Genomic DNA, 19,971 nt, shown 5'->3' with positions numbered 1-19,971 from the left:
TTTTCACTTTACTTTAGAGTTAGTGTGAAATTATAGACTATATAAATTATGTCAGATACCATAACAAGTCCAATGACACAACAAAAAAACAGAAATAGTCTTTTGAAATTAGTAAATAATTTTATGTAAATGTTTGTACCTCCATAAGAAAAAGAAAAGGTTTGTACAATCCAAGCGAAAATTGGATCGAGATTCCAGAATATTTATGCTTTTGGTAAATAAGAGTTTGATGATCCTAAAGTGGTATTTTTCATTTACTTACATATATCAGATAATAGAACCTTGGCCGAAATCTTGGACTGACCATGTGAAAGGTATCTTCTCAGGTAGGCAATTCTTCATATAGACTTTGACTCGATTGCCGTTTCGAAATTTGAAAAAAAAAAAAAAAAAAAAAACAATGTTGTGTATTCAATTTCAATGATCAACTTGTAGTGGTACATTATTTGACCCAGGCTTTATCATTTGCACTATTATCATTCTCTAACAAAGTTGGTTCCTCTCTCTCTCTCTCTCCTCTCATTTCATAATGAGGATGGTGATTTGTGACCAAAATGGATAAGAAGAGTCTGAAATCCAGCTAGCTAGAATCCGTGAGTTTCTTTTCTTTGTTGAGTGAAGAAAGAAAACAATAGGACGTTATTAATTCTTGTTTTGTCTACTAGGCCAAGTCCAAAGTCCATGACGGCTTGTTTTTTTTTTCTTGGCTCTCAACTTGATGAGAACGTGAAACGTGAGCGTATACGTCACATAAAGTCAAGAAATTCCCAAACCAATGTCTGCTTTTGTTGACTTGAAAAAAAAAAACACCCTCATTTACTATGCCCTGAATTCAACCATTTGGTCGCCTAATTCTAAACCTTTTTTAATCTTCTATATTACTTTTTTCTTGTTTTGGCGTTTTCTTGCGCAAGATATTTAGATATATTCAAATTTCAATCCATTTAATCCGATAAACAGCCTGTCAAAATCAATTGGCAACCGACTATCTTTTCACCTCTTTATATTCATCTTCTTCTACTTGAAATTACTGTTGTTAACAAGAAGAGGAGTCAAACTGGATAAATATAACTCAATTCAATTCATTTCAATGTTTGTTGATCATGATATAAAGATTCTTCTGTCAATACATTATTTTCGCTACCCTCTTCCATGGCTTCATAATTACTATTTTTACCATGCACAACCGTAGCGGAACTAATGAACTTTTTGAATCTCCTTCCTACATTTCCAGTTTTGGAAAGACACGGTTTCTAAATTCCAAAAGTATGTTGTGTAGTGTAGTGTAGTGTAGTGTAGTGTATCCAAATCTTTTCCTCTCTCTCTCTCTCTCTATCTCGCGCTCTCTTCACGTTTGTATTTACAAAATAACCATTCCTAAACTCTCAAAATAAAAAGAAACACGGAGAGAAAAAAACAGAGGAAAGACACAACTAACTCCGAAATCACCATTTCTCGGTGGGATTTCGCTGGTCGTAGATTCTCCCGGAGATCGCGGCCGCCAATGCCGCCGTGAAATTCGGGTCTTTGGTCAACGAGGATGCCATTTGCTCAACCAGAAACTGTCGAACGTCCGGCGAGTCGATCTTCGCGGCCTTCGCGGCCTTCACGGGCTCGTTGTTGTTGTTGTTGGGCCTCGGCTTCGCAAAATCCAGCGAAGCGTTCGCCGCCGAAGCGACGGAGGTCAAATTCGCGGCTCGGTTCGATCCCGAATTCGGCTCCGTCTGAGACGGCTGAGGATGGTTGTGCTCTCCTTCGTATGTTGCCACCACCACCGTTTGGTCTTCAACGCTCCTCTGAACCTGAACACAATTAATCAAAACCATTTCTCAGCAAAACAGCACTACATAGAATTTCTGATGATTACAAAGCCGAAACGAATCGAGTTTTCTAGTACCTTCTTCTTTACGCAACAGCTCGGAGCGAAAGAGCATTTGAAGTAAGCCCGCGGAGAAGGATTGTCCCTCGTCACCTTTTGACCGTATTTCCTCCACTGATACCCGTCTTTTACAATCTACACGCATCATCAAAAGAGGATAATGTTAAATTCTCGGGACTGTGAAACTAGCTGGCACTAATTAATGAATCGACTGTGCGGATATTGATACTCACCAAGCTTGAATCAGAGGCCTCGGTTTTGACGTAGCTCTTCCAAATCTTGGTCTTGATGGCTTCTTCGCGGGGCTTCTTGAAGGACTCGTCGTCGGTCGAACTACTCTCCGAGTTTCCGTTGTTGTTCGTCGCGACGATGTTGGTGCTCGTGTTGTTGCTGCTCTCAGATTTCCTCTTCTTCGAAGGACTCGGCTCTTTCTCAGCCTGGCTTTTGTTCACGTACTCGGCCATTTGGCTTCTCAACTCGTTGTACTTATCGCACATGACCGTTAACATCTCAGTCAACTTCTTGTTCTCCGCGCTGACTCGGCTTAGTTCTTCCACCAAAGCACCGGACTAAAGAATTGAAAAAACAAAAAATTTAAAAACTTTATTAGAATCTCATCTCATGCAGATAGAAATACAATCTCGGCGTGTCGTGGTGCGAAAGAAAGAACCAACTAACCTCATCTTTGACCAAAAGCTTCTTCCCAAAATCGATGAATTTGCTTTGAACCTCTTTGTTCTGAACAAAAAATAAAAATAAACCCATTGAGGCAATCAGTCAAACAGGTTCTGGGCATATGCGAGGGAATAAGGTGTTCGTAAAGAACCGTACTTTGAAACCTACCGGAGCATCGTCGAGAAGCCTGAGAGGCTTCGAATTCAGATCCAAAGAAGTGTCAACATAGGCAGAGGAAGAGTAATCCATGACAGCCTCTGAAGTCCCTCTATTCAAATTCCAAGCACCAACAGCCTCAGATTGACCCAGAAAGTCAAGCATGAATATATATTTCTATTTCTGTGTGTGAATTGTGGATATTCCCAGCTTCTTACTCGCAACTTTCAATGAAAATCCAGATCAAGTTTGTAGCTTTAGGAAATGAGAGAGCTTTGGGACGTGTATATATATGTGTATATAGCTCTCAGAGTCTCAACTAACTTGGAACTTGGAAGGAAGCTTGGTCGAAAAAGAGAGAAAGAGAGGAGAGAGAAGGTCTTTTTAGGGAATATTTTAGTAATGAATCGTTGAAGTTATAAATACAACTTGGTATCCTAATGTTTATATAATATCTAGATATATAATAATATAGATGTAGATATAGATAGAAAAACGTATTTATAGAAGACTGCTATTGGTTGAGTGAGTCATGTCGGTCATCGTTGAAGTTCTGTCTCACACAAAGTCAAAGTCACGCCACGCTTTGGAATTGAATCAATAATTCTCATATTTTTTTTTATTTACATATTATATAATGAATTAAATGTGGGTAGGGTACAGTAAAGCAATGTATATGCACACAAGCGTACGTACGTGTGTCTTGGAATTAGAAAATTAATTTAGGTCAAGAATGGAAGTTCTATGTTGACCCGGCTGTGTCCCTTTCATATTGTCTATATACCAGTCTTTTACTTTATGGCAAATGGGGTCATTGTTGCAATTGATTTTTTTAGTCACGTTTTCCCAGCATTTTCCACGTTCCATGCATCACTAGTAGTTGAAATTTATTTTCTAATAATTTTACTAATTATTGCTTTCATATCTGGCTTTGTTCGTTAGATTTCCAACGTGACAAATCAAGTTTTATAATAATAAAAAATGTTAACATAAGAATTCAGTTGATGAAGTAGAAGAATGCACGAGGTTTTTTATTATGGTATAATTACAATGTGATATACACGGATTTTCTTTATTAAAAAAAAAGTTGTTTAGCTTTCATAGTGACTTGGTGATTTATTAACGGATTATCTCATTTGATAATGTGATCCTAAAAAATTTTGTTCTCTATTTTCATTGATCGAAATACCATTATCGTTCCGGGACTCAAATTTTAATGATATTCGAAGGTAAATAAGAGAAATATCATAAAATTCAGAAAACAAAAAGAAAAACTGTATCATTGATAATACTGTTACCGTCAAGGAATACTGTCAAATATCGTACTTACCGAGAGGAATGTAGTGAATAAATATTTTTTTAAAAAATTCATACACAACATAGGATAAAAATTGAAAAAATCTACCATAATAATTTAACAAAAATCCAACATAAACTTAATGACATAGTTCAATACAAGGTACAAAATCAAAATAATGATAATATTCATTTTAAAAATCAACTAATTATACATAAAATTTCATATTCTACAACTAATTTAACAAAAAAAAAAAAAAAAAACAAAAAACACATTCAAATGAAACTTTATTTTCGGATGTAACAAAAAAATTGAAAAAAAAAAAAATTGGATACAAACTCCAAATTAAACACAATAATGAAGTTAGAAACTAAGAATTTGAAATAAATCATCAAAAACTAACGAAAAATTTCGTGAAGAACACTAAATATTATCTTATTTTAAGAATTGCCGGTATTCGACCGCTTACCGGTAAGTTTCCGTCGTGCTTGAGAATTTTCCTAAAGACAACCCGAAAGTGGACGAATTCCCCGAAAAACATCGGAAAAGGTTTTTTCGGAATCCAAGAAAAATTTTGGTTTTGTACACACAAATACAGAGACTCTAAAAAAACGAATTCTGGTAGATTTTTTGGCCAAAATCCGCGGAATTTCAATTTTGCTCATTTTAGAGTTTTTATGCATTCATTCTTCCATTTTTTAAGACAAATACTACATCATTAGAATAGTACTCTACTCAAAATATCTATCAGTTGTAGCTTTAATCTATTTCATATCTGGGTTTGTTCGTTAGATTTCCAACGTGACAAATCAAGTTTTATAATAATAAAAAATGTTAACATAAGAATTCAGTTGATGAAGTAGAAGAATGCATGGGGTTTTTTATTTTGATATAATTACAATGTGATATACATGGATTTTCTTTATTAAAAAAAAGTTGTTTAGATTTCATAATGACTTGGTGATTCATTAACGGATTATCTCATTTGACAATGTGATCCTAAAACATTTTGTTCTCTCATTTTAGAGTTTTTATGCATTCATACTTCTACTTTTAAGACAAATACTGTAAGTCATTTGATAAATATTTTTCAATTTTCCATCAAAAATTTAATTTGATCAAAAATTTTAGTAAGTCATTTGTACAAATACAATTTTACTATCAATATGATATCAATTGACATCGATTGTTGACATAGATATCAACAATTGACATCTATTATTGATATCCATGAGTTTTGAGTTTTCTGTTTGTTGACATAAATATCAACAATCGACATCTATTGTTGACATTAATTATTGAGGGTAAAATTATATTTGTACAAGTAGTTTAATAGTATTTTTTTATCAAATTAAACTTTTGATTGAAAAAAAAAAAACTTATCAAAATGGTGGTGGTAAGCAATTTTTCCAAATACTATACATCATTAGAATAGTACTCTACTCAAAAAAGATCTATAAGTAGCTTTAATCTAACTGTCCTAAGTAAAATTATTTACATCCAACCTCATTTGTTCGGTAAATTTAGCTACCCGACAAATCTAAGACGTAAGTACTCTACTTAGGTTTTAGACAACCAAAACTCAAGACAAAGGCCTAAGGCTATGGAAAGTGGAAACTTTAATTTCACGAATATTTATTTAATATTTTCTCGTGTATTTCCAATTTTTCATTTTTGGAAACTTTATTGTGTTGGGTACAAATGTACAATGAAGTTCTATATCAAATGCAATACATGATTATTTTATATGTTTATTCTTTTTTTAAGATATAAGACCACTAAATCTCTCATCAAGACGATGATATGATGATTCTTTGCGTTCACTTCATTTGGGTTAAACCTCATTATTTTCGGACCAATACTTGTATAAGTTGTGGACTATCGTAGGATTATATTCAGAGCTTTTGGTCTCAAAAGGTAATTATCTGAACAATTACTAATACTTTATCCCATACACACGTTTTGTGCACTTGTAAGTTGTAAAACACGTGTATTTAATTTCAATGGTGAAAGAAAATCCCATTTCGAATATTAATTTTATATTTTCTCCAGTGAAATCATCTATGCATAGAAAAAGCTTCAATCAAATTTGTTAATCAGAGACCTTGTGATGGACTTGCTAACTATGTTTCTTCTTCCTTTTTTCATTTTTTGCTTTTATTTTGTTTTGTTCCTTTACTTGTACTCGATGAAGTGAATCCAGCTTGAGATTGTTGTCGGTAGACCAGAAATGCACGAATAGATTAAGAGTAAAGTTTATGAGTAAACTATTTAGGACCACTTGATCAGTTTTATCTCCTGCTTTTTAAACATGAAAATCTAATAAAGTTTTCAATTTGTCGTTTCTACTTTGTTGGATTTTCCATACAAAATAAAATTTGATTTTCCTTCCAAAATATTCCCTTCTTCCACCGAAACCTGAAATGTCAAAAATGGCTGCAATGATAACTTAAAATGCAAAACAATTCACCGCACGAACGAGGATGACGAGATTGTCAATTTAAGTCTATCCCTATCGACCAACTCAGCACGTGAATATCATCACGAATTTCACAAGCAAGATGATCAAATTATTCATTAACTACTCCACATTAATCAGCTTTTATTTCAAGCGACACAAAACGAAACGTTTCTGAATGAGACTCAAAACTTGGCAAATTTATGTGTTGACCTGTAAAATTAGTATAACAATATCTTACGAAAATACACAAGTTCCGAGTACGAGGACTTCGAGTACTGATATGATTTAGGCAAGACTTTCTCTTTATACTGACGAATCTAATACAATAGAGCAATGTTTACAAGGGGTTCTAAGTAGAAGAAAGCAAGAAATACGTAAAAAAATTTGTGTCATGAGAATCTTTGTAGCTTCCTATTTATACCCGTCTGGGGTTGCTTCCTTTACCACATGGTCGTGGGCTCTGACGGTTATTCTGGTGAACGTGGGGTGATCAATCCCACGTTCTTGGTGGTTTTTGGGTAACTGCCACTTTCCTCTCGCAGAGGTGGACGGTTACTACTCTCTGTATGATTTTGGAAGTTGAGGTGTGCGTTTTAAGAATTTGAAACATGTTTTCTTTTGGTTTGACTAGTCTTTGACTTACGGTCTTCTCTTCTCTCCGAAGTTCTGATCGGTAGGTTTCGTTCTTATCTTATGAACGGATCGTTCCTTTTCAATGGTTAACTCTTGGGTCTATTTTACCTGAGCTCGGTGTTGGATTTTGTCTACTGCTCGGGATTCCGACTAATATACTCGGTGCTTGACCAAATTATCCCGTAACATTATGCATTTCGAAAAAACATAAGAGGTTTTTTTTTCTGTGGGGAATATGTGGCTCGGTGTAATTGGATTACTTTGAAAGTGCGTGAAATTATTCACTACTACAATAAGATAGGAATCACAATTAGAGCAATCATTTGTGTCAAAATATATCAGTGCATCAAAAGAACGAAAAAAAAAGGAACCGCAAATTTCGTTTTAATTGCTTGAATTGTAGGATTGAAGTTTCCCGTACGTTTCGATTCCAATCATACACAAAATTTCAATTCCGAGAACATCAACATATTATACGCCGCCCATTTTTTTTTCTTTTGAATCTTGGTCATTTAAGTCCAATGCTAAGGATTTAGCGCATAGTAAATATATATAAAAACTTCATTAACAAATCTCAAGTTGATAGTTTTTTATTTGCTCCGGTCCATATAAAAGTTAGTTAAGAGTTTGATTGACCATGACGTTTTACCCAAACATAATTATAATGGGTGTAAAGCATCTATTTACAGCTATTTAATGACTATAGTGAGCACAATAACCTAATTCTCAACAAAAAGTACGAATAGTACAAAGACTCAACTACAGACCATGACCAATTTATTTATTTATTATTATTTTGTACTTTGTAGAACTAAAAGTAGGCTCTGTAATAGTGTAATTCGAGACTCCAATGTCCAAATCAAATTTGGGTATCAATATAAATAGAGAATTAAAATATTAGTCAAAAGAGAAATAAAATAAATGAGGAAAACTTTACTCATTGGAATTCAATTGAAGTACGGGAGGTCTTACTTTCCAAACACATGTTTGAGAATGTTTACTTGTCCAATTCCATTATTTAAAATAAAAAAAAAACAATATATATTAAAACTTGTCCAAATCCACTCGCAGCCTCTTTACATAAAGACGAACATTGTTTGGTGCTAGTGACACTAGTTGATAATTTGACCAAAGATTCAAATTAATTAATCACCGGTTACAAAGTACGTAATTAACAAATGATTGACTCATGTTGACCCATCTCCCTTTGCACTAAGGCGCGATGTAGCTCTTTACTTTCTTTCTATTTTTTTTCTTGACTTAGCTATTCATTAAACACCATGCAAACGAATCTCGTAGACGGTAAAACATTTTTTTTAAGTTAAAGCAGGCGTATAATTTGGAAACTCCATTCGTCATTGCCCAAATCAATTCTATTATACGTTTAATATATTTAGAAATCATAAAATTAGACGCCACATTTCTACTAAATACATGAGATATACTTAATGTTTTTTTCTAAATAATAATTATTCATAATAAAGTTTATATTTGATACTATATATATTTGTGGTCGATTAATCATGAAAAAAAACATAACAAAAGAAACTAAAAATTTTGTTCCTTCTAATATTGTTCACGAAATCAAAAAATTTGTTCCGATGATTAACGGAATTTAAATTTTTGATACCTTTCAATATTGTTCATCAAAATTTATTATTATTATTTTATAATGGAAAATATATATTTGAGGTTTAATTTTGTTTGTTATTTTTAATTTCGTGAATAGTATCAGAAATCACGGGAAGGAATGTTATGATTCCGGATTGATTGAAATTTTGATCCTTAATAATCATAAACCTTTCTTGAAGACCGAGATTATATTTTATTATAAGTGAAATTTTAATATCTTCCGAAGTTAATATTTCGAAATTCCATTTATTCGTTTAATTTTTGGAAAAATGGTATGAAATAGCCAATTCAAACTATGATTTTTACAAAATAGTCATAGTTTCATTAGGTATAGCAAAATAGTCAATTAAGAGTACTGCGATTTTTAATCCTGCCTCGATTAATTTTAATCCAGCATTCATAAAGCTTACATTCTGTCTTTATAGTTCGTTGGGATTAAATTTAATCCAACTTAGATTAATCTTACTTTGACTAATTTGCTTATAGTTGACAAACTATGATTATTTTGCAAAAATTTAAGTTTTATTTGATTATATAACCGCTTAATCCTTAATTTTTTAGGGGAAACAGATCAATGTGTCACCTTTTACACGTCCCATAACGTCCCATTATTTGTTGTCTGGGTCGTCTGGGTTAGTAGTATTTTTAATCCCATCATGTCATAATTACAAACCCAAAAGTTCAAACTCTAAAACGTAATGCATGAGATCACCACGTAATTCAGAGCACAGTGTTGTGTGCCAAACTAGACAATAATAATAAATAAATAAATAATTAATAAAAAGTGCAAAACCTTTTCTGTATTATTTTATATTGTTTAAATGAACAATTGAAAAACGTGGGTTTCAATTCTTATGTAATAATAGTATAATAAAACAAGAAGCTGAGATTTTCTGATTCCTTCAGATCCCTTTCTTTATATTCACGTCCCAACGATATATTTTCTTTTTCTCTTTTGTCTCAAATCTCAACAATCTATACATATAGGCTATATGATATAGCCATGTTTTTATTTTCTATGTGCAACGTGGCTCTATCAAATTTCTTTGTTTATTTTTATGTGCCGAAAATTGAACAGTGAGTACGACTAAAAGAAGGCTATGAATTTATCATTATTTATCTAAATTATTTAATTTATCCGCAATCAAACTGACTAGTCTAAAGTTTTTTTTTTTTTTTTTTTTTTTATGTATATTTATAGTAGATATTTTTTTCTTACAACCACTTCAAGAAAAAAATAAGGACTTCAGGCCGCGACAAAAAAGATCACGGCTAAATTTAAATTAGCTTCAAAATTAGTATTTGTTCTTTCGCTACAAGGATTGAGTTGTTTCGTCGTAATATACCCATTTCTTTATTTGAGCTTCCACGCCATCCAAAAGTGGCTTCGGTGGTTGTACCATATTTTCCTTCGCTTTCTGTAAAATTAGAACATAATTCGGTGAAGAAAACATGTCCGTAAAATTAGCACATAATTTGCAACATACCATAACACGAAAAATGAAAAACCCAAATGATTAAATAATTAGCATCAGTAACACTATATTACTCATTCATTATCATCGCATGCGTTATAAATATCATTGAAATCAATAAGTTTTTACATCTTTTTCAACTTATGTAACGTTATCGTCTGCATAAATAAATAGTCATTCGGATGTGTCATCGTGTAGAGAATTCAAACAATCTATATATAATTTTTGTGTTTTATGTAAATTAACATTATAATAAATAGTCATTTGGATGTGTCAATATGTAGACAATCCGAACATTCTATTTATAACTTTTGTGTATTACGTAAATTACCGTCACCATTTGCTTAAATAAATAGTCATTCGGATGTGTCAATAATTCGAACGTTTCTTATATAATTTTTGTGTTTTTTTTACGTAAATTTGGTTATTTACATAAATTTGATCATGTAAACAAAAAATATGATTATTATTTATAATCAACAAAAAAATTGATTATATAACAATTTTATTGTTTATAAGATTATATATACACCGAACCAAAAAAATTATAAAAATTAAGTTAAATAAATGTCCGTAGTTGATAACTAGTAGAAAATATTTTAACAGTAGCTATGTGCGATTGTGGAATAAGTATTGGTCATTTCTGATTTTTTTTTGTTTTTAAGTATTGAAAATTTGGTATTATATATAAATTGTTATGCATAAAATAGATTAGTCAAGTGGATGGTAGATAAAAACACTCACGGCCAGCTTGCAAAATGACTGCTCTCTAGTCTCTCTCTATAAGAAAAATTGTGAAAATAAATTAGAAATATGAAATTTAAAATGAAGTGGTGGGGGGCAGAGTGATAGTTGACGCGCACTTTCGGAACGTGACACGCACGGGACACGTTTTCAAAGGTCATATGCACGATAATAAGATATTTATATATACACGTTTGGTTTTGACTTTAATATCATCTTATCTTGTAAAATACTAAATACTCATCTACACTACACCACACACACACTCGTCGTCTACCAGCTAGCGAAGCACTAAGTCGTAAGCAAATAGATCAAACATAAACAGTTATAAGAAAATAGAAATGACATACACTTAATTACTTTAACCGAAATTATTTGGATTTGACTTGACTTACCCTCTCGACGCCGACGACGTGTTAGAAACGATGTATATATATATATATATATATATATATATATATATATATATATATATATATATATATACTAGTTTCAACAAAATTATAATTGTTTTAAACAAAAAAAATGAAATATAAAAATAAAGAAAATAGAGTAAATCGAAGACTCATAATTTTATTAAATTAAATTTAGTAAAATAGTTGTCAATGATTTTTAAAAAGTAACAAAAGGTAGAAAAAAAAAATTTTATGATTCAAAGTTTTTCAAAATATTGCATGTTTTCCTATCCGTCAAATTTCTTAGAAATATTATGGACAAAAAAAAATTTAGGTAAATAAAAGTTGAAGTTAAATTTTGATAAAAGAAATTAAAAAAAAAAGACATAGAGAAATAAAAAGTAAGAAAAGTTTTGTATATTTATATTAATAATATATATTGTTATGTTAAATTGCAAAAGTGTATTATATATCAAACAATAACATATAAAATCTACGTGTAATATTAATATCACATAATTTTTCCAAGAATATATATACATATATATATATATATATAATAACATATACTCAAAATAATGTATGTTATTGATATAGTATATTATAGTATTAGTAATTATGATTATAATATACATAAAAAAAATTATACAAAATGTATTGATGAGAGAGGGAGAAAAATAAATAATATACATAAAAAAATTATACAAAATATATTGATGAGAGAGGAAAAAAAAATTAAGGCCGAAAAAAAAATTAAAGGCCGAGAGAAAAAAAAAAATTTAAGGCCGCCACGTGTCGCCGCCTGACAAAACCACGTCTCGGTCTCATGATGAAAGTGGGAAATGAGGTGCTCTTTATTATCTATGTTATAAATATATATAATATTTATAAATTAATAAGTTAGCCATCGAAATATTATTTGTGAATAAATTTGAAAATCTAAAACAGAATAAAACCAAAATTTGTTTTGTTTCGATATTGTCTACAAAACGGAAATTCTAATACTGTTTTGGTACTATTCCTTGATAAATTTTTTTTTCAAAGTACATTATGTTAGGTTTTAAATTTATTTTAACAAGTCAAAATGAACTGAAACGTTTAGTTCAAGTTTGGCCAAGTTTTGATCCTATTAAAATCGAGATCTGTAACATAATAATCACTTAATTCCTTTAAAATAATAGCCAAATTACATTAAAGCAAATAATCGATTGTTAATCAGAGTTACCAAAAATAATTTTTTTTAGTGAGGCGATAGCTCTGAAACGATAGATTTTCCATCTTTTCTTTAAGCTCGAAGGAAATACGATCGAAAGGGGCTAATTCAAAACCTTCGGGTAAAATAAGAACAACCCCCACATTCAAAGCCCCTTTTTTAGCATTAACAAGAATTTGTTTCAATTGCAGATCATAAAAAAATTCGAACAACTGCTTCAAAGACAGTATCGGGTGGGACTGGGGGCTAAATAACTAACCAAATAACTTTCTTCTTTTAAAATTTTAGTCTAATTGCCAATTTATTGAAAAATATAGCCCATTTGAGCAGCCAATATTTTAAATCCCAATTATACCCTAGAGTTTCATTTTATCGATTTCAATCTCAGTCAAACAACGCGATTCTGACTCCGAAGAGATTTACTCCGACTCTGACGAAATTCTCTCACTTTCGATCGTCACTCTCGCCTCCAATCGTCTCTTTTCCTCTGATCTTCCTCTGACCCGACACTACGAGTTGAGACCTATTTTATAGGCATTGCGGAAGAATCTATTTCTTCAACCACCACCACATTTTCTCTTGCCTTCAATCAAAACCCATGCAAGATCGTCTTTGTCATGTAGACCTCGTGTCGAGGTTCGAGATGCCCGATTGGCGCAACCGTCGAGACTCACCTGTTCGATATTGTTTTCAGATGAGCATCGTCACAATTAATCAGATTAACCTTCACAGTTAATATGCGAAGACCTTGCGTCGAAGTTCGAGTGACCGGATCGACGCAATCGCTGGGATTCGCCGCTGTTGAGATCGTTTTCAGAAGAGGATCGTTACATTTAATCTTATTAACTTTCACAGTTAATCAGATTAACTATCACAGTTAATACTTTCGCGATCTTTGATCATAACCTGAACCAGACATATTGGAACTCGAATTTTATCGAATAGTTTAGAGAGAACGTTACGTTGAGTGAGATTCGAGTCCTCGTCGGGTGGGACGTCTGGCGGCTATCATGGAGGCTCAAGCTAAGGTTTCGACCGGAGGAACAGTGGAGGTTGGGGTGAGAATTTCGACGGTGGTAGTATGCGAGTGTTTATTTTATTTTTTATGGAAGACATCTAGCTAAATTTCTCTATTCTTTTGTCACTATTAATTTTATCACGACAGGTTGCTATGTGGTTTATAATAAGTTGTGATAATTAAGTGCCTCAAGTATGTTGTCCAAATGTAATCTCTTTTTTGGTTGTGAGTTTTATGTGAAAAATTATTTGCGGTTTTTGCTTACGTGGCCTAATTTTTAGTTGTAATGGAGCAGTAAAAGTCCGGGTCCATCTTATTATTTTGGGAAAATTGCTCAAAGCACAAGTAAATAAGTGTCTCATTCCACATTATTACTTAAAAAAAAAAAAAAAAAAAAAAAAAAAAAAAAAACTAGACAAAGTAGTAATGTAGAACGAGACACTTATTTACTCCTACTAGTGTCCAAACTTTAGTATTTTCTAACGTTTAAAATAATAGAATAAAATTATTAAAAATAAACTTTCTTAGAAACAGAAAAAATATATTTTCCAAATAAAATTGTATGGCTTCGTCTACGTATAATTCGTGACTTATTTAAAAAAATTACGAGCATGATATATTACGATAAATACGCTGAAATTAAAAAAAATCAATGATATATATATATTTTTTTTACGGAATCAATGATAGAGTTTAAAATAACGTTAAAAAATTAAGTTTAAATGTCTAGAAGTATTTTTGTCCATTTTATAGTCAAAATTTCATTTTTGTATATTTTGTAAATAAGAAGTCCATTCTTAATATTTTTAAAATTACTAAGTCTATAATTTAAAATTTCTCTAATTAAACCCGCCATCTATGGCTATTTTGTTTATTCAGGGTTGAATCAACTTGACATTTGAGTGAAGGTTTCACATTGCGTACGAGTCTGATTTGAATCTGAATTCTAATAGCAACTACAAGTGATGCAAATTATTCATCAAGAAAATATTGGATAGTGGCACACAAGTAAATATGTAACCTGTAACAGTGATTGACAATTTTGTTTTACTTGAGAATTCCCTGGTTCTCTTGTGTGAACGCAAACGTAAGTTGTATTGAACTATTGATTACATCCAAAGATTCCAAACTATCGACAATTTGTTTGCCATGATTTAGTCAAATACCAACTCTCTTCGTGCATGGTCTCATTAGAATACCTAACGTAAACACCACAAACTGGACCACAGATGACCGAATTTCATAACGGAATATATATATATATATATATATATATATATATATATATATATAGATATAGATATAGATAAATGAAACTAGTCAAATGATCCATTGCACCTAAAATACACTAGTCTTCGATGTTCTCATTCATGAACGGGTTTATTCCTATGTTTTTAGTCTAGCCTCAATTCAGATATTATAAAAAGTTGATAATTCTTCCTTGGTTTAGTTAGGTGAAATGATCACTTTTTGAAACTTCAAAATATAAACTACGTATAGATATAGTCTCCTGTATACTATCTTAAAAATATACGGAAATTTAATTGTGAGTGAGACGATTGACATTTATAAACAATGTCATTAATTTTTTGACGATTTATATAAAATAATTTATCACTTTTAAAAAATTTAATTACAAGATCAAAAGGTAATTGAAATATGATACTTGCACATTTGAGTTTATTTAATGTATTTTAGACAAATTTTGCTATTTTACAAATCAGCTGGCTACTTAATTGGAATGCTTTGTTCCGAATATGGCAGGAATTCTGGTGAAACTTGAAACAAAAAAAAAATATATATATAGTTTCAACATAGTTTGAAGAACAAATATTAGTCTAAATTATGCTCAGCTTTTCAAAAAAAAAAGGAAGATAAATTCTAAACAGTATTGGCAGAATGGGAATTCCGTTCCACCTCTGTTTCACCTGAATGTTATGAGTTGAATTGAAACAAAAACTGTATTCTAGTTCTTGGTTTTGCCCAATGCGCAACAGAAGTTCTGTTTTCTTCTATTTTTAGAGTGTGGTCTAGAGTTATAAAATAGTAGTAACTAATTTGGATATTATACACTTTCTTAGTTTCTCTGACTTTTTTTTTTTTTTTTTGAATAAACGGATTTTCCATTAAAATTGGGTAAAAAACCCATCAATACAGGAAAAAAACACTTTAATACAAGGAACACCAAGACCTAAGTCGAAGTGAATCTAACACTAAGATCCGGTAAAAGTACGTTATGTGCAAACTTCCGACAACGAGAAGAATTACAAGCACCAATAGAGCACACAATAGGCTCGTTCAAAAACCCAAAGATTGGCGGTGGAAAATCCAACCAACCTCGGTCCGATGACCACGAAGAAGATGACTCTTCCACCTGCATAGATCAAAACCTAACAGGAAATCCACTACGGATAAGGAGACTACGGCTAATCCGGCTCCTAAACAAGTCAAAAAAACCAAAGCACAACAACAAAGATAACGATTCACTACAGAACCAGCAAGAGCTAAAACCAAGAAATCAAAACACAAAACTAAATTAAAATTGTCTTCCAAGAAAAAGCTCTCAAACCCCACAAGGACCGCGACGAGGCCGGCGCCGAACTGAGCCATGGACCCCCGGTGGACCGCGACTGCCTTCGCCGGTGAAGCACGGAGAAGAACTGCTGCAAGGACCACCGGCGGCAGCGCTGCACCAGCCCCGGTCGGAGAAGAAGGCAGAGCCGACCGGACCGCGACGAGGCCGGCGCCGAACTGAGCCATGGACCCCCGGTGGACCGCGACTGCCTTCGCCGGTGAAGCACGGAGAAGAACTGCTGCAAGAACCACCGGCGGCAGCGCTGCACCAGCCCCGGTCGGAGAAGAAGGCAGAGCCGACCACTCGCGAGGTCGCAAACTCAGATCTGAGATTTCAGATCTGAAAAAGCCACTCGGTCACCGCCGTGCGAGGTCAAGGGAAGAGCGATGTCGGAGAAGCCACCACACGCGAGGAAGCGCGACCTTCGCCTCCCCCCGGGTCGGAGTCGAACAGCCGACGTCCGGTTCCCAGGGGGCGGCGGCAAGAAGCAGCTAGGGTTTTAAGGGTTTCAAACTTTGCTTCTTCAGCAGAGTTCACGAGAGAGAAAGAGAAGCGTGCAATACCTTGAATGCCAAAAACTCATTATATTTTCCTTAGTTTCTCTGAATTCTTCATGTATCACAAGACCACCATACCATCCTAATTGAGAACTAAGCTTTAATGACCTTCCAAGATATCAATGTATAATTTTCACTTAAAGAGTTTTGGGAAAATGAGCTTAAAATAACAGGGAGTGAGTTTCAAGGTTCGCTGTGTTATTAGGGTTTAAGTGACTTTAGTCTATATACTTGCTAATAAGCTATAAGGAAAATTTTAATTGATCCTAATTGTGCAATTTTTGTTCTTAAAATATTTTTGATGGCTATGGTTTTGGTCGCTGACTATATCATTCACTCGTGGCAATAGAAGCAAAGGCAAAAACAAAATAAAACGGTTGACCACGTTTCATTGGACGACCTGAAAGCCTTTTGGGGTCAACTTTAATTTCTAAATAGCTCCTTATTAAACCATTTACCACATAATTTCCACAAAAGTTCATCAATTCTCCTTTGAACTTTTTGTACAAGAAACAAAAACTCGTCAAGATAATGTCCTACAACTGGTGGTCGGAATTGGCAACTTTACCACCTAATAAAAAAAAACAAATTGGGAAAAGAAATATCCCCATATTCAAATTAAGGACTGACTTTGATGATTGATATTGATAATTTGTATTTATATTTTTTGAAGATAATTTTTTGAATCTATGCTCTTGAAGTAGTAACAATTGGCCTGAGCGACACAGTTTACTTTGGTTCCTATATTTTGTTTTTTTTTTTTAAAGTAAAACTATGTACACATTTAATGTTGCATAATTTTTACATGATAATGGATGGTGCCTAAAACTACAAAACGACGAGTCGTCAAGGCACATTTGATAATGCATTACATGAGGAGAAAGCAACAAGCTTGTCAATTAGTTTGTTTGAGTGTTTATTTTGTATACGATATATATATGAGAAAACTCGATTCTCTTGATCGTTTGTTTTCTTAATCCCAAAGCTCTGAAATAACGAAACATATTAGTTTGTTTAAGAAACGAAATGATGGGAACGGGTTCGAGTTGCCGGAGATTCTTCCACAAGTGAATGCCATTGAATTCAGGTAAACTACTTGGAACATTATAAATTTCCCTTTTTCTAAGTCACCTCATAAAAATAAGACACATCTTCTGCTATCATGTATTTTTGTTTATAAATTAATTTAAGATCAAGATGTGACACATCGCGTTAAATTCGTTCAGTTTAATTTTTTTTTTTTTTTTTTTTATCAAAAAGGGAATTTTTAGTTATAGCCATTAGATTTGTTAGAGATATTAAATTATTCAATATATAGAATAATTCAAATTCCATTTTCCACTATGAAAAAAATCAAACAGATGGAGAAAAGTCCGCTATCGGAAACATATAATTGAGAGCACAAAAAGTCATACCATAGTTCTAGATACAGTCAAGTTTGTTTTTACTGAGCTACTCTGTAAATATAACCCGGGGTTTCATCTTGGCAGATCAATAACCATGCAGTCCAAACTGTTTGACATTTCAAGTAAAGCAAAGCTGTGTTAGCAATAAACAAACACAAATATTTATTTAATAATCTTTTGTCATCTTAATTACCGATTCGAAGTACGGTTTCTTCATCTCCTCCAGCTGAGCACCAATTTCACCCACCTGTTTACAACATGGATTTATTGTTATTATTCACAGTCTTTCCATTGAAAATGATGAGAAGTTGCAAATTTTTTTTTAATTTTTTTTTTTAATGGCTTTGCTCATTCCATTGTCAATCATAGGATCAAATTCCATGACCACAGATAGACCAGAAACCGCTTATCAGTGACTCGAGGTATAAATCGCTTATCAGTGGAAAATAAGCTTCATAAAGTTCATCAACGCTGAACTCTTGCTATTCTATAGAAGAGTAAAAAATTATGCATACAAAGTGTGAACAAAATTAGAGCAGACTAATTTTGACCCTAGACTATCAAGAGTAAAATGATGAAGTTCGAATTCCTTTTATTTTCAGCTATACCCACCTCATCAGAGATGTTCAATCCATAAGTTTTGTCATTCCCATCGTCACCTAAACAGAAATGAAATTACGACACTCAATAGTTATTTCGAGAGAACGGCCATAAGAGTTTGCAAAATAAAGAAGCATAAAAATATCCACACACACACATATGTATATATATCAAAGAGTTCTACAAGGAAAATGGAATCACCGCAAAATACGCATCGTATATTTTCCGGACTTTGCCTTAAAGGGCAGGACCAAAAACTTAAAACTATATATTGTGATCTCCGAGAAGCTAAAACGAGGAAAGAAAAGTCAGTTTGGAAGATGTTGCACCTGGATTTGAGCCAGCGTTGAAAGGAAGTCAACCGATTGAAGAGAGTCAAGCTACAATGGAGGAGAGTCAAGCTGCTGTAGAAGATAGTCAACCTGCAGTGGCAGAGAGTCAGCATGAATTGGAGGAGAGTCAAGCTGCAGTGGAAGAGAGTCAACCTCATGTAGAAGATAGTCAACCTGTAGAGACGAGCATGAAGATGAAGAACATGAAGAACCAGAAGTCGTTGAGCAAGATAGTGGCTATGGAAGTGTATGGAATGTCTATGGAAGTGAATGAATGTGTGTCTATTTTTGACTGTTAATCTTGTGGTCATTTTCGTGTTACGAATACCGTCGCTTGTGTCCATTTTCAATTTCAGATACTTGAAGCAAATAAATTCTCATATTTCAGCAAATAAAAAACAGAATTCAATTAAATATTTGTGTCCGCATTTACATATAATATTACACTAACTAAAGAATGCATTAATTTATAAATAAACTTGAAATGTGATTTAGATGCATATATACTAATAACAAAATTAAAAGAGATAAATATGTCCAAATCCATTTATATGTAGTCTAATTTGACGTTGTTTCCATGGTGATATAATTATTTTAACTTTTGTTCATTTAGATAAAATTGTATTATTATTTTAAAAATGATTATAGATTTTTTTAAGTTCCCAAATGTTAAGCTTTTTTTACAAGCTCTAGTATTTATTCAAATTTCTAGAATAAGGTTCAAATTGATGAAATACCCTTATGCTTCCATATCCTTAGCAGATAAACTCTTAAAGTGACATAACTTCCAAGATCGTCTACTATAACAAGTTGAGAAGAGCCCGATTGTGCTTTGTTTACGTGACTTTTTTTCAGGGTTGATCAACTTGAGTCTGAATACATTTTTAAAGGTCTTTTCATAGGACTATGTCGAGTGACAATTT

At 32.7% G+C, this 19,971-nt stretch overlaps 1 protein-coding gene across 1 annotated transcript; it reads right to left on the bottom strand.

Moving 5' to 3' along the window:
• Positions 1–1,062: 1,062 nt before the first annotated feature.
• Positions 1,063–3,137, bottom strand: WRKY40 (WRKY DNA-binding protein 40). Its single transcript, XM_089625578.1, has 5 exons — positions 2,723–3,137; positions 2,558–2,617; positions 2,113–2,448; positions 1,898–2,014; positions 1,063–1,802 (listed from the first exon to the last, which is right to left on the bottom strand). The coding sequence occupies exons 1-5, from the start codon at positions 2,873–2,875 to the stop codon at positions 1,446–1,448; spliced, it is 1,023 nt and encodes a 340-aa protein (XP_089481704.1). The 5' UTR covers positions 2,876–3,137; the 3' UTR covers positions 1,063–1,445.
• Between the last annotated feature and the right edge of the window lie 16,834 nt (positions 3,138–19,971).

This window comes from Urtica dioica, chromosome 9 (genome assembly GCF_054948205.1).
Source record: "Urtica dioica subsp. dioica isolate 48M chromosome 9, U.dioica_male_clone48M_v1_H2, whole genome shotgun sequence".
Lineage (NCBI taxonomy): Eukaryota > Viridiplantae > Streptophyta > Magnoliopsida > Rosales > Urticaceae > Urtica > Urtica dioica.
This window is presented reverse-complemented; position numbering and strand designations above follow the sequence as displayed.